Genomic DNA, 14,300 nt, shown 5'->3' with positions numbered 1-14,300 from the left:
AACATGGTGATCTAAGCAACAGCTTTCGCCATGGCCATTTATGGCAAGCAGTTGCCAGCCTTGGTTTGGTATAAACAACTGCCTATGGGCAAGCCCGTATCTCCTGCACCATTGAACGGTGATCAGACCTCCACAACATGCCAGCCTGGGTAGGTTTGGTATAACAGCTAATTGTTAGACAAATTGTTTTTAAGTGATTGTTTAACAAAGTTGCTTAAAAAATAAATGAATCATATACTTGGGTTTTGTTTTTGGTTTTTTTGCAAAATTGTGCAGAGATTTTTTGTTTTGCTTTTACTTCCATTGAAAGTTTAGCACAACAAAATTACATTGAAACTTATTACAGACTGCAGGGGTCCAAGATGCTGCTAATGACAACAGTTGCATTGTATTATGTGAAGACAGCATATAAATCAGAAGCCAAATTGCAAATTAACATAAGATGACAAATAGGAACCATGCCTCCCTGAAGTCTCCTCCTTGTATTTTCCCACTCCCTAGCCTACCTTGTTAACTTTTCAACATGGGCTGGATGCCAAACACAAATGACCCCCTTCAAATAGGGTTAAGTTTCCACCCCCTTCCAATTTTGCTGTATTTTCATGCATACTACAAGCAGCATATACTGCAATAAGCATTTCAACTTTAAACAATAGCTACCCCTTTTGGACACCCACAATATGGGTTCCATCAGATGCTATGGTGGACAGAGAATACTTGTGCAAAGGTCAGAACTTAAAGGATTTTGGGTACCAAAAGTCCTTTGCATGAGAACAAAGAGAAAAGGTTCCGAGATAGACCACACAGCGAAGACGCTAAAACAGGCTGGGCAGGCATTTCAGCCCATTGATTTGATTAAGTGTTGGGTATCTCTTCGTCAGAGGCATTTACACTGGCGCAAGATGAAATAGTGCTGGAAGTTTCATGAAAGGAAGGAAGGAAGGAAGGAAGGAAGGAAGGAAGGAAGGAAGGAAGGAAGGAAGGAAGGAAGGAAGGAAGGAAGTTATTCAGCTACAAATAGATAAAGAAAAATATCTGAAAACAAACTCAAGTTTATAGTGTGCTAAGATACTAGGAAAATAGAAAAGGAGAGAGTGTTTGTTTTTATAATTTGTGATTTTAATAAATACATTACACTACCATGCAGTAGTGCTGATAATGAAGATATGCATGTCTGCTTTCATCTTTTGATCAAATCCATATTCGAAAGCCCCCCAAAGAATGGCATTCATAAAGAAAAATGATCCACATTGTTTGCTGAGCAACAACACAATGTTGGAATTGCATCAGTAGTGTCAAACACTTTTGAACAAAAACTATTAATGGATGAAAACTTTTTTTCTAGGTTGTTTCCACATTGCCGACCTAAATTATGCAGTGCAATGCAGAGTCTTTTAAAAATGTTTTAAACATTTTAAATTTTATTTTATTTGTACCTGTATTAGCTTTTTGGTGCTTGCTGCCCCGGTCTCCTTCGAGAGGAAGGGCAGGCTAATAATAATATAATAATAATAAACAAATAAATCTATCATGGGTGCAGAGCTGTGCGTATATGCAGAACAGTTAACAGCTGAGATCATCCTTCTCTACTCAGCAACTTGGTTTGGGGCGCATGGCAACATGTTCAGCCATTACCTGAAATGAAAAATGCTGCTCATAGCAGCCAGTGGCCCAGCTTAGACCGGAGCCCAGGAAGCAAGCAACTCATGCCGTGTTACCATAGCCTGCACCCATAGCTTTGGGCTCAGCTCATGGCCATCTGTGTGTCATGGCTGTGGACGGTATCTGATGCTGCAGTTCCACTGGCACAGCAGACGTCCATGGAGCAAACTTCTTCCTCTTGTTCCCTCCAGCTGCCCACCACAAGACCAAGTCTGGAGGGTTGGAGGACCATCCAGAACAAATTTAGAGGCAGTGCAGGGGGAGGAGAGAACGTGGAAGTCCTGTCGCGTCAGTGGAATGCTGCTGGCCCAACACTGAAGACAACCCTGCGTGCTTAGGACATTGTGCACCCTGTTGAGAGCCAACAGGGAAGGAGGAGAGGGGCTCTATAGTGTCTTACAGGGATTTCCTTCCATGCTCACAGGACTGCAGTGGTGCAGCTAGGAAGGGATGGATGATGCCACCAACTTGTAATCCTGCACGATATCCCAATGACTTTTAAACTGACGAGGGAACAGGAAAGGGACAGGGAAGTTTCAGGAGCTGATATGCCAAGCAATTTACATCTCTATCCAAAGATCCTCATTAGGCCTCCAAAGCAAATCTCGGAATGAAGCAAACAGACTGACCTGAGCTGCACCCTTAAGATAAATAGATGGGTAAAGGAAGATACATTTACAATAATGCCAGTTATGGAAAGATTTTAGAACTCACCTCGTTGCTCCTTTCATTTGTGGAAACAACTGAAGTAAAAGTCATTTTTGTAACTTAAAGGGCAACGTTTTCTCCTTCAGTTCATAAGGCATTTTTCTTTTAAAAAACAGGACTCCCTGCTCTATCTGTATTCAAATACACTTTATTAAAGGAATGTATCTAAGTGTATTTTTAGTAATACCGTCCCCCTCCTCTCAGGAACCGATATCTGGAGGAAGGATGTGGAATACACATTCCAAGCGAAAGACAAGAGAGAGGCTTAATATGTCTTCCACCATCCACTTCAGAACTGACACCTGCCACTCTCAGAGAAACAGGTCAGATTCTTATTGTTCCTTGCCCTAACCTGCAGCTCATTTAGCTTACATAAGCAAGTCTAAATCTTCACAGACTGCTAATATGTTCTGTTTGTGAATGTTTGTGAAGGTTCTCCTGATTAGAAGAGTGTCAGGTCTTTGTAAGAAAGCCTCCATTCACCCTTCCTCACTGTCCTGCTTCCTCTCCTCATTTGAGAATTTTACAAAAAGGGGAACAGTCTCTTCTTCAGGATGTAAAGCACGGTGGCCAAAAACAAGGCAAGGGCGAGAAAGATGAGCAGTTTATCCGTCAGCTCCCTGCGGTTGTACTTGGTAATGAGCTTCCGTCCCAGCTGTATTGTCCCAGACATGGATTTGAATTCCTCATTGGCATCCAGAATGGTTCGTGAAGAACTGACTGAAAAGAGAAAACGCAACATTTCAGCCCAGCGTTTCAAAGGCACTATCAAAAGCACACATACTATGCAAGTCCACTTTGGGTCCTGTAGCACAGAATACAACACACAATGCAATAGGTACATTGGCTCAAAGCCCCTGGAAGCAGGCTGTAGAACTTTTCCATTTGAGAAAAGCTGAGGACAAGTCTGGTGAAGACAACACAGCACAAAGGAGATTGTTCCATTAGTGCAAGCATATCTGCTTGCCTGATAGAATGATGTCCCCCCTCCTTCCCCAACCCACCAGAGCAGATTTGGGGAAGGTGCGGGGAAAGACATGCAGCAGGAGGGGAGAAATCCTGTTGTGTCAGAAGAAGTCTAGCTTCCATTAGCAAAATGGGTTAGCTGAATACCTTTGCCTTCATCAAAGGACCACCACAGTCCAAATGGCCTTGCATTTTTCTGTGGAGCCCCATTCTTAGAAGACAAAAATCAGAGCCGGCCCATACCCATAAGTGAAATTGATCGTGATAAACAAGTCCCCCTGTTGCAATTAGAAAAATCTAATCTCATTCCACAATATCATAATGAAGCCAGATGGAATGATACCAACTGGCTAAGTAGAAAATACATAATTGGCAATGGGAGTAAATGTAGATTTAGTGTCAATGGTGTGCTATCTGCTGCAAAAAAAGAGACAGATACTGCAATGTTGATGCTACTTGATAACAGGCTTTGTGGGATTTCCAATGTGGCAGTTTAAAAGCCAGAATGTCCGTTTTCACCAGCTGCTAATTTAGAATGGAGTGGGAAATTTTGAAACTGAAAAGAAAAGAGTTAAGATGATACTGTTTTGATACATTTCCAAACAAGGTTAGAATGTGGATCAGGAGCTGTTTAAAATCAATCATGCTAATACCTTGGGGAGAAATTTAATACAGCACTAAGGAGATCACTTTATCAGTGCAAACATTTCTGCTTGCCTGATGGAACTATCTCCTCCTCACTCCCCTTGTGGGCTGTTCATGGGTTCTCCCAATCCTCTAGGAAGGCACAGGGAGAACACTGGAGTTAGGGGAAGCCCTGTTGCACTAGAGAAGTCCTTGCACAAGCTTCCACTAGCAGGACCACTTAGTTGAATATGGCCCACGGACTTCCTAATACACACAAGTTGCTCCGATGTCCAGCACCTTTTCTCTGAAGTGAGCAAAAGGTCATTTTTTTTAGTCTTTCTGTCTTGCAGAAATGTCAAGTAAACTAAAAACACGTGTGCTGATCATAATAAATTACACAGCTTTGCAACCAAGTACAAAATATCTTGCAAGAAGTGGCCCTAAAATGAACCACTGTGCAGGGCTTCAGTTTCCATTATGGGAGGTAAATTAAAACACACTCTAATGGCAAAATGTTTAGAAGCAAGCAGCTAAGGAACCAGTATATTCCTACATAGGTGGCCCAAACAGGGCATTTCAGTTTGCAAATACATTTTGCTTGAGAATGAAATTTCACCAGAACCAAATACGTTTCTTTGCCGTTTTATTTTCCAAGAAAAGAGAAAAGTTTTGTCATTCTCATGGTACATGAAAGATTGGGGTTGTGTGACAACTCTGGGCTTCCTGACTCCAGATTATTTATTGCTTGCTGCGGTAAGGACTTCATTTTTTCATCGTGGCAACATTTTAATGGTAGATTAAGTACAGCTGGCTTTTTCAAGACGAGTGACCTTTGCTAGCTATACCTCAACCAAACAGGATGGACTCTTTAACAGAGGACAGTCTCACTGCCAAGACTGTCACTTAGTGAGAGAGGAAGCATACACTGAGGAGCTGCAGACAACCGACAGCCCTGGAGAGAGAAGGAAGAGAAGAGGCGGACACTGCATTTATTAAATCAATCCTTTCTGTTTCTCCCAGCAAAGAAAAGGCAGAAGGTCCAGCTAGTCCACTTTCCAAATGACCCACGAATTTTAACAGCAGATTTGATACAGAGTTTTGAGGTCTGAAAACTGTCAGGCCAAACTCTGGCTTTCTAATGCAAAGCCCAAAACTCTTTTAGAAATGATTTAAGACATTGCTCGAATTGAGTGAAAGAGGTTAATGTGGGTGGGAGTTAACTACTGGTACACTTTAAAGAGAAAAGCCCCATTTGAAACACATGCATGTTCTTCAGAGTCCATGCTGTAGAGGTCTAGATTTGATGCATGGTATCCTGATGTATGATATGATATGATGATATGACTTGACATATTATACTATAATATCAACATGCTGGTTAGGGAGAAAGGAGCTTTTCTTTTTCCATAGCTAGTGAAGTAGCCAAGCGAGCTACTGGTGGAGAGAATCAATCACGTTGTTCCTCCTCTGCCAATTCACTGCATTTCTGTGCTTTCTGGCATAGGATTAAATATTTACCATGTTTCTCCAAAAATAAGACAGCATCTTATATTTATTTTATTTCAAAAAAACACACGGTGGCTTATTTTCAGGGGATGTCTTTTTTATTATTAAGTATGGTACAGACGAGTTAAACAAGGTTAAACTGCCTATCACTATGGCTTATTTTTGGGGTATGGATTATTTTCGGACAAACACGGTAGCTGTAGGAGGCATCAAGCGAGAGAAAAGGAAGTGGGGGAGTGACAGGGTATGCACTTTTGTGTTTTTATATTGTGAACCACCCTGTGATCTTCGGTAGAGATGTGAAGGCCCATGAAAAAACTGGAAAAATTTGGGGGGGAAACCGTTTTTTCCTGGTTCCCCCCCCCCAAAAAATGGTTTTTTTACCGAGCTTCAAAATTTCCGGAAATTTTACATCTCTAAATTCTTCGGATGAAGGGCAATATAGAAATTTAATAACTAAAGGGAATTTAAGAACTCCATGGCAGATCTGGAGGGTGGCAACACGAGATCAGGCCTTTTCAGTAATATCTTCCTGTTTGTGGAAGGTTTTTAAATTTTTATTGGTTGGCTTGCTGTAAATGTAAGTGTTTATCCTGTGTTGTAAGGTGCTTTGGTGAGTCAATCAACCATTATTATTATTATTATTAACAATGACCAAAACTGCACACTGTGGTCATTTACTTACCTAAGGTCTGCATCGTCTCCTCACTCTGCCGTACCTGCTGAGACATCATCCTGCTAATACCCATCAGGTTCTCTGTGATGTTACTGGCCCCCTCTGCCAAACTTTCCTTTGTAGTTTTTCTAAAAGAAAAAAGGGGGTGGGAATCAAACTTATTATAAAAACAAAATTATAATCCCAATTACTCAGAATGCTTCAAAAGTGATGGGAACCATACAGCTGGAAGATATCAGCCAACATTCAGATACACATACAAATGCAAGCATACATCTTTAATCTTCTGTTTCAAAATAAATCTTAAATTAGAAATCAGGGTGAATTATTCATACAAGGTTTAGGTTAATCTTTAAACATTTCATCCAAAATAGCCATCTGGCTGAAATACAGGGGTAAAATTAAAGTGTAATCAAATATCAATAGACCTCCCATTTTAATGATCCGAGATCCAGTTTGCTCCTTACTGTGCAATCCTATTCAGAAGCCAATACAGTGGTACCTCGGTTTATGAACACAATTGGTTCCGGAAGTCTGTTCATAAACTGAAGCGTTCATAAACTGAAGCGAACTTTCCCATTGAAAGTAATGGAAAGTGGATTAATCCGTTCCAGACGGTCCGTGGAGTAACCGTTCATAAACTGAAGCGAACTTTCCCATTGAAAGTAATGGAAAGTGGATTAATCTGTTCCAGACGGGTCCGCGAAGTACTTAAACTGAAGCGTTCATAAACTGAAACATGGGTGTAATTGGTTCCGGAAGTCTGTTCATAAACTGAAGCGTTCATAAACTGAAGCGAACTTTCCCATTAAAAGTAATGGAAAGTGAATTAATCTGTTCCAGATGGGTCTGCGGCGTTCATAAACCGAAAATTCATAAACCGAGGTGTTCATAAACCGAGGTTCCACTGTAAATTAAATGGGGCCTACTCAGCCAGTAGAGTAGGGTCGCAGATTCAAGCCCCGAGTTGGATGGAAAATTCCTGCCTTTGCAAGGGGTTGGACTAGATGATCCTCGTGGTTCCTTCCAACTCTACAAGTCTATGATTCTACTCCTAGGTAGGTGGGCACAAGACTGCAAATAGTGACCTCCTAAAGCAGAGCTTGACACAAAAGGCTTGGGAAGTCCCACCACATAACACCTGGCAGCCAAATTCCACAGTTATAAAAGGACTGTGTACCTTTGTCGTAAAGGATCTCCACCTCGAAGCAGTTCATCTTTCTCTGCATTGTCAATGGCAATTTTGCAAGCTAGATTTGCCTTCCTCCAGGCTGTCTGATTGCTGAAATTATTAATATAGTGAAATTTAGCACAATGGTGATAGAAACACCTGTCTGTATCAAGAGCAAAGCAACAAAGATAACTGCATACATTAAACATTTAACACTCCATTATTATTTGACATAATTAGCAATGATCATTAATGGACATGCTACATCAACACTATTAACAGTTGCACCTTGCATTTTCCTCACCTTTTTATGTTCCACTCTTATCTGAACACTATGAGAACGCTGTTCCTGGCGCTACTGTCCATTCAACAATGAAAAGGTCTGGATGTCCGAAGAAATTAGTAACAGTCCATCCTATTCTCTGGAAGGTTGCTAAGGACACTCACAGCATTGGATGGATACCCTGAATTATGCAGCTGTCATTGAACTCAATGGGACTTACTTCTGAGTAGACGTATAGCCAGTACAATGCTATGAGTCTAACCTAGACACCCTCTATGCTGTCACTGTTGCACACAAGTGTTATCTATGCCAAACATGTGTCAGAGCTCTAAGTTGGTCGGTGCTGACACCAATTGAGGGTTGGGAGGAACCTTGGGAAGAACCTTGTGTTTCACAAACAGACTCCTGCTCACACAACAGGACTCTACCCTCCCTGTCTCCCTCCCTGCAGGCCCCCGCATGCCCCCAAAATTTGCTCCAGAGGTCCCCCCCCCCAACTCTCAGGAGTAGATTATGAGGGCTGCAGGAAGGAGGAAAGGAAGGTGGTCTTGTTGAGCAAGTGGAAGTCCATTTTGCTTGCACATGGACACAGCATTGGATACAGCCCAGTGGTAAACAATATTTAGGGTTTTACTGACCTGAGCATTTGCTTCTTATGGTTCTCTACCTCTTGGAGCAATGCCTGCTTTTCTGATTCTCTATCTTGTTCCTTCGCCATCTGCTCAAGCTCCTAAAGCAGATCCGTGAACAGCAGATGCATATTATCATTTTTAATATTATTTTTATTCAATTTTAATACAAGCAACAACAAAATTCATTACGTTGTTCCTACTTGGTAATAAAGTCTAGCTGTTCTCTTGGGTATTTCTTTCCTAATTAAATTATACACAGTTATTCTTTTAGCACATCCTTTTTAGCAGAAAGATAGCTGGGTCTTTGGGGCTGCTAAAGCCACATTTTGCTTATGAGTGACAGAAATGGGAACCAGGTTTCTAAAAAGCTGTTATGCTTAGTGACATGCTATTTTCAACTATCAGTTTTGCCATAACAGAAAGGGGAGCTTATTTGTGGCTCAGTCAGCAGAGCATGAGACTCTTAATTTCTATGTCATGGGTATGAGCCCTGCATTAGGCAAGAGATTCCTATATTGCAGGGGGTTGGACTAGATGACCCTCATGGTCCCTTCCAACTCTACGATTCTAGGATTTAGCAACTCCCCCCCCAAAAATCTATTTATTCCTCACCTGTATTCTAAGCCGTAAATGCTGAAACTTTTCCTTTACTTTGGCATTCAGTTCTGTAAGTGTACTTACAGGTCCCATACAATCTCGAATGTCCTAAAAGAAATAACAAGCAGTGTATAGAATAAATACATTTTTACACTGATGTTCTCTTGGGCTGTATGGTCAATTGCCAGCTTGATTGTTTTAAATATAAAGTGTTACCTTTTTAAGAAAACAAAATGTTTATTTTAAATGTTGAAATTGCAACCAATAGGTTGCAAATTGACACAGCGATATCATCCACATTACAGTATCTGCAAGCAATGAAAATTTAGTCCTAAAGCAGGCTTCCTCAACGTCGACCCTCCAGATGTTTTTTGGCCTACAACTCCCATGATTCCTAGCTAGCAGGACCAGTGATCAAAGGTTCTTATCCCTACCAAAGGTTTCTCACATAGCAACATTGCACAAGGCCCTCCCACCATCAGACACCCCAGCTCCCAGTGCCGCCTCCAATCATGGCACAGAAGAGAGAATATCACACTGTGAGCAGATTTTTTCCAACACAGAGCAGAAGCTGGGAGAAGCTGCGGGAACTTTCCCTATCGTGGGAACTTTCCAAGGCTGAGGAGGAGCCTCTCCTGAGCCTGACACCTCTGCAGCTAAAAAGCTGTGAGGAAGAACTGCCACGCACCAATAACAACACAATCATGCGGCACCTTAAAGTGCATCTACTGTGGCACGTGGAAATTTGTGTGGAGCAATTGCGTGGAATGTCACCCTGAACTGGCATTTGTGTGCATCCTGAGAAGTGCACGCTAGCGCCCCACAGCGGGCATCGTTGCAAATGCGTTGGCTTTCAGGTGCCACGTGACTCCGCTAGGAGGCAGGCAGCGCTAAGGGGACCCAAAGGGGGCGTGGCTACGAAGCCCCCACCCACCCAGGCATAACAAAAGATAGAAGTGCGTCTTTAAAGATAAGCGCGTAGCTGCCCGTCGCCCGCGATGTATTGACCGAGGCCGGAGGCTGCTGTACCTGCACCGCCGCCTTAATCTCGAGGTCGAATTTCACGATCTCTTGGTTGCAAACTCGAACCGGCACGTCACCGGCAGCCGCCATCTTGGGGAGGAACTACGGCGAGCGCAAAGGAGACAAGAGCAGAATTTCGAAACGCGGCCTCCGCCCCGCCCCGCCCCGGTAGGCGGTCCCAACAAGCGGGACAGGGAAGAAAACAAACCTGCGGCAGAAGGACGGCGGCCGAGGAGGCTCCTCCTTTTCGGAAAGCCAGCCACTCCCCACCCCACCCCGTGCGCCGCCCCCCGTCTGCATTCGTCGGTCTTTAAGGCGTTGCAAGACTTGCCTTGCTCTTTGCTGCTTTGTTGCATTTGTGTCTCGAGGGGAGAACCGTACATCTCCCCGGCAGAGCCATTCTTAGAGCAGACTGGCTGTGAAAAAACAAATGGGGTTTTGAATTAGCCACAATTAACTTAACTCACATGGGTTTCAATGGATCTGCTCAATGCACGACTAACTCTGGATTCAACCATATATTATTATGGTACATCCCCTTGGAATGATCTCCCCAGGGAGCCTTCATTTGGCACAGAATCTGGTGACTTTTTGGCGGGACTTGTAGCTGGAAACTATTTTATTGAGTACGGGCTTTTATGTGTGTTTACTTTTTGCTTAACATGAGTTTGACCAAACTGCGGGAGGCAGTGGAAGACAGGAGTGCCTGGCGTGCTATGGTCCATGGGGTCACGAAGAGTCGGACACGACTAAACGACTAAACAACAACAACTTTTTGCTTAATTTTGTCTAGCTTTCATTCTCCCCCGCCCCCGATCATTTTTATTGAACTTTACAAATTGACTATTCCTAAATTGTATGTAACCTCCGTTGAGTGTGTTCACATATATTCGTTTAAAAGGCCTAGTTAACCATGTATGCCCAGATAACTGGAGCTTCCCTCCTCACCCCTAAACCACGATCCTTCAGAGCAGATTTGGGAGTCATTGTGGGGCGAGGAGAGGAAAGTGAGGTTATTTTGTTAATCTCTTGTCTTCCTTCTGCATTAGCGGGAAGGTCACATCCCCCCCTTCTACACATTAAAGGGAGATGGAGATGTGTCTCAGTAATCAACACCTCGCCTTTCTCCAGCTTCCAAAAGGTGTCCTCCTTCAGCCAGTCAGACTTGAACGGCTGGTCCCAGACACTGGTTAACGACCTATGGCTAGAAACTGGTGACTGTTGCTGAAGAGTCCTTTGTCACTCAGCTGATTATCTATGCTGACACATGAGCTCAGAAACTTGTTTCTAAGTAGCTGTATTAGGGTAGACTTGAATGAAAAGTCTTCCTGAATCTTGAATTAGGTTAGTTTTGTTATTTTCTTGAAGCAACTTTCTCCCTCTTCCATTTGTCCTCTTCCTTCATTTTCTATTCTGTAATAAACTCCATCAAATTTGGCTGCTGGGGCGTTGGGTGCATTTGTGCCAAAACTCTCAGGGTTATTTCAACCTTTCTCCATGCCTAGTCACTTGCTTCATGTTATGAGCGGGGTTTGGTAGACAAAAACCAGGCTACTTTGGACTCTGGGTGCTCTCTTTGCTTCCCTTTGTATTTGCCTCTGATCGCTGCAACACGTACCCATTGGGGATTACAAGGGAGCATATGGGTGCGTGTGGCAGCCTACTTTATAGCCTCCAGCATGACTGGCCTACCCACACTGGCAGTTGTGGAAGGTGGTAAGGTGTAAAAGTTTATGATCTTTTCAGTTTCAGCCGCCACCTCAGATGGCTTTTTAAAGGGTTTGGACAAATTAATGGAGGCTAAGGCTATCAATGGCTACAGGCCATGATGGCTCTGCACTACTTCCACTATCAGAGGCAGTATGCCTCTGAATACCAATTCCTGGGAGTTGCAAGTAGTGTGTGCGCTGTTGCGCTCAGATCCTGCTCTAAAGTTCCACTTATAAAACACACAGCTATAAAACACACAATAGTTACTTCTGTGGCTGGGTGGTTCTGTAGCATTTCTACATTAAGCATGACTGAAGAACCCTAAATCTCCCAATGGAGATTTCCTTCCGAGTGGAAGGAACCATGGTCAGAGCAATGTATATGGCACACAGAAGGCATCTCCTGTGATGAAGAGCCCAAGGAGTCTTTTTAGCCACATGTAATGGAGACCCAGGTGGTGCTGTGGTTAAACCACTGAGCCTAGGGCTTGCCGATCAGAAGGTTGGCAGTTTGAATCCCTGTGACGGGGTGAGCTCCCGTTGCTTGGTCCCAGCTCCTGCCAACCTAGCAGTTCGAAAGCACGTCAAAATGCAAGTAGATAAATAGGAACCGCTACAGCGGGAAGGTAAATGGCGTTTCCATTGTGCTGCTCTGGTTCACCAGAAGCGGCTTTGTCATGCTGGCCACATGACCTGGAAGCTATACGCCGGCTCCCTCGGCCAATAATGCGAGATGAGCGCGCAACCCCAGAGTCGGTCACGACTGGACCTAATGGTCAGGGGTCCCTTTACCTTTTAATGGAACACTACTTGACCACAGTCCACAGTTTGGGATTTACTGGTCTAATCTATTTACACACTTCTAAAGGGTTGACCAGTAACCATTTTCCAGTGTGTAACACTTTGCATGCTTGCTCATTATGCGGCCTGTCACTCATTAGGTAGTAAAGGTAAAGGGGCCCCTGACCATTAGGTCCAGTCGTGGACGACTCTGGGGTTGCGGCGCTCATCTCGCTTTATTGTCCGAGGGAGCTGGCGTACAGCTTCCAGGTCATGTGGCCAGCATGACTGAGCGGCTTCTGATGAACCAGAGCAGCACACGGAAATGCCATTTACCTTCCCGCCGGAGCGGTACCTATTTATCTACTTGCAGTTTGATGTCCTTTCGAACTGCTAGGTTGGCAGGAGCAGGGACCAAGCAACGGGAGCTCACCCCGTTGCGGGGATTCAAACCGCCAACTTTCTATACTGTACAGGGGTATTGATACTGTACCGATATTCATTCATTCTTTAATCAGACTTTTGGGAGATATCCAACATTGCATGAACAGAATGGGACTTCTCCCTCCTTACCCCCTCCCAAACCTCATGAGTCCCCTAACTCTCTAGAACAAATTTGGGGGCACACCAGGGGCGGGCTGCAGAAATATCAAGTCTCAGCAACTGATGTTTTGGAATATTCTGAAGCTCTGAAGTATTCACCCAGATAAATAAGGTTGGGATTATGTCCTTAGTTAATTCTTAAGCACCTATATGGATCTAAAGCTTTGAGGCTGGGAAGTATGAAACAGCAGTTCTTGAGCAGATAATGGCAAATAGGCTAGACTATATTTAGTTTTATCTTCTTGTTTAAGTCATAATTCCAAAGGGTTTTTTTCATGACGTAGTGATTAGAACTCTTAACTGAGGAACTTACAGTTGCTGACTGAAATAATAAAACATTTCCATTATTAGTACGGATATTTCTGTTGCTTCAAAAGAGTAAGAAAGCTCATGTGGGAGCTGTAGTTAGTGATACTTATGAGCTAAGTACCTCAGACAGAAAACACACAGAAGCCAGCATACTGTCAGAACTTCTCTTCACAATTTATTTTCAGTTACAAAGTATGTTGCATACATTGATGAGTTTGTATCTGAATAGAAGTGCTCGGGCCCCAGGGTGTACAGGAGTAAACAAAATCAATGTTTTAATTGTGCCTCTTTTTTAAAAAAAGAAAAATTACACAACATTAAACATTATAAAAATTGCAAACAGATCATGCTTTTAACAGGATAAAAATTTCTGAACAGAGACAAGACCTTCAATACATTTGTCTGAGCTCCAGTTGGAAATGGACTACAGAACATTAAACAGCATTACAAACATGATCTGAAGCATAAGATCACCAAGGTTGTTAATATGCTTTTTTTTTTTTTTGGTTTTCAGAAAGCTTAGCCGTGTTTGCATATGCTGTCAGCCTTGTGCCCCAATCCTAAACCCATTCATTTGGAAGCAAGTCCCCTTGACTGCAAGGAGAGTTGGCCCTGCTAGCAGTTAAGTTAGGTTAGAATTGCAGACTTTGTTCGTTCTTAAGCATATTTATGGGCCAAAAGGTGTTGAGAGTGTTTAAGGAAGGAGAAGAGAGAATGAAAACTATTCATGGATTATACTTCTGTAAAAGTGAATTGTTTCATTCTTCCATAGTTCATGGAAAGCTGTTGGGAAATGAGGCATCTTGTTAGCCTCTGAAAACAACGATGGGTTAGAAGAACCTTTGGCCTGGTCTCACAAGACAATTACCGGTATTTTCTTCTTCTCGTTTCTTAGCTAGGTCTAGCTTTGTCTTAAGCTTGCTTTCCAAAAAGATTAAGTCTGCAATGCTAAACTGAAGTTTCACCAGAACAAATAGGGCTTACTTCCAATAAAGTGTGTTTCGGTTTATGGAGAAAAAATGCATGACCAATATGCTCTTGTGGAAGT

The 14,300-nt window shown here is 43.0% G+C and overlaps 1 protein-coding gene across 2 annotated transcripts; it reads right to left on the bottom strand.

Moving 5' to 3' along the window:
- Positions 1-1,097: 1,097 nt before the first annotated feature.
- Positions 1,098-10,020, bottom strand: BNIP1 (BCL2 interacting protein 1). Of its 2 annotated transcripts, XM_035105305.3 has the most exons (6): positions 9,858-10,020; positions 8,844-8,936; positions 8,238-8,329; positions 7,326-7,427; positions 6,155-6,273; positions 1,098-3,090 (listed from the first exon to the last, which is right to left on the bottom strand). In XM_035105305.3, the coding sequence occupies exons 1-6, from the start codon at positions 9,939-9,941 to the stop codon at positions 2,894-2,896; spliced, it is 687 nt and encodes a 228-aa protein (XP_034961196.1). In that variant the 5' UTR covers positions 9,942-10,020; the 3' UTR covers positions 1,098-2,893. The 2 variants fall into 2 exon arrangements, with proteins under 2 accessions (XP_034961196.1, XP_088517965.1); XM_088661839.1 differs by lacking the exon at positions 8,844-8,936 and having other exon boundaries at positions 9,858-9,966.
- Positions 10,021-14,300: the final 4,280 nt, after the last annotated feature.

The sequence above is a fragment of the Zootoca vivipara genome, chromosome 2, assembly GCF_965207765.1.
Source record: "Zootoca vivipara chromosome 2, rZooViv2.hap1.1, whole genome shotgun sequence".
Lineage (NCBI taxonomy): Eukaryota > Metazoa > Chordata > Lepidosauria > Squamata > Lacertidae > Zootoca > Zootoca vivipara.
Note: the sequence above shows the minus strand (reverse complement) of the source record. Positions and strands in the feature narration are given on the sequence as shown.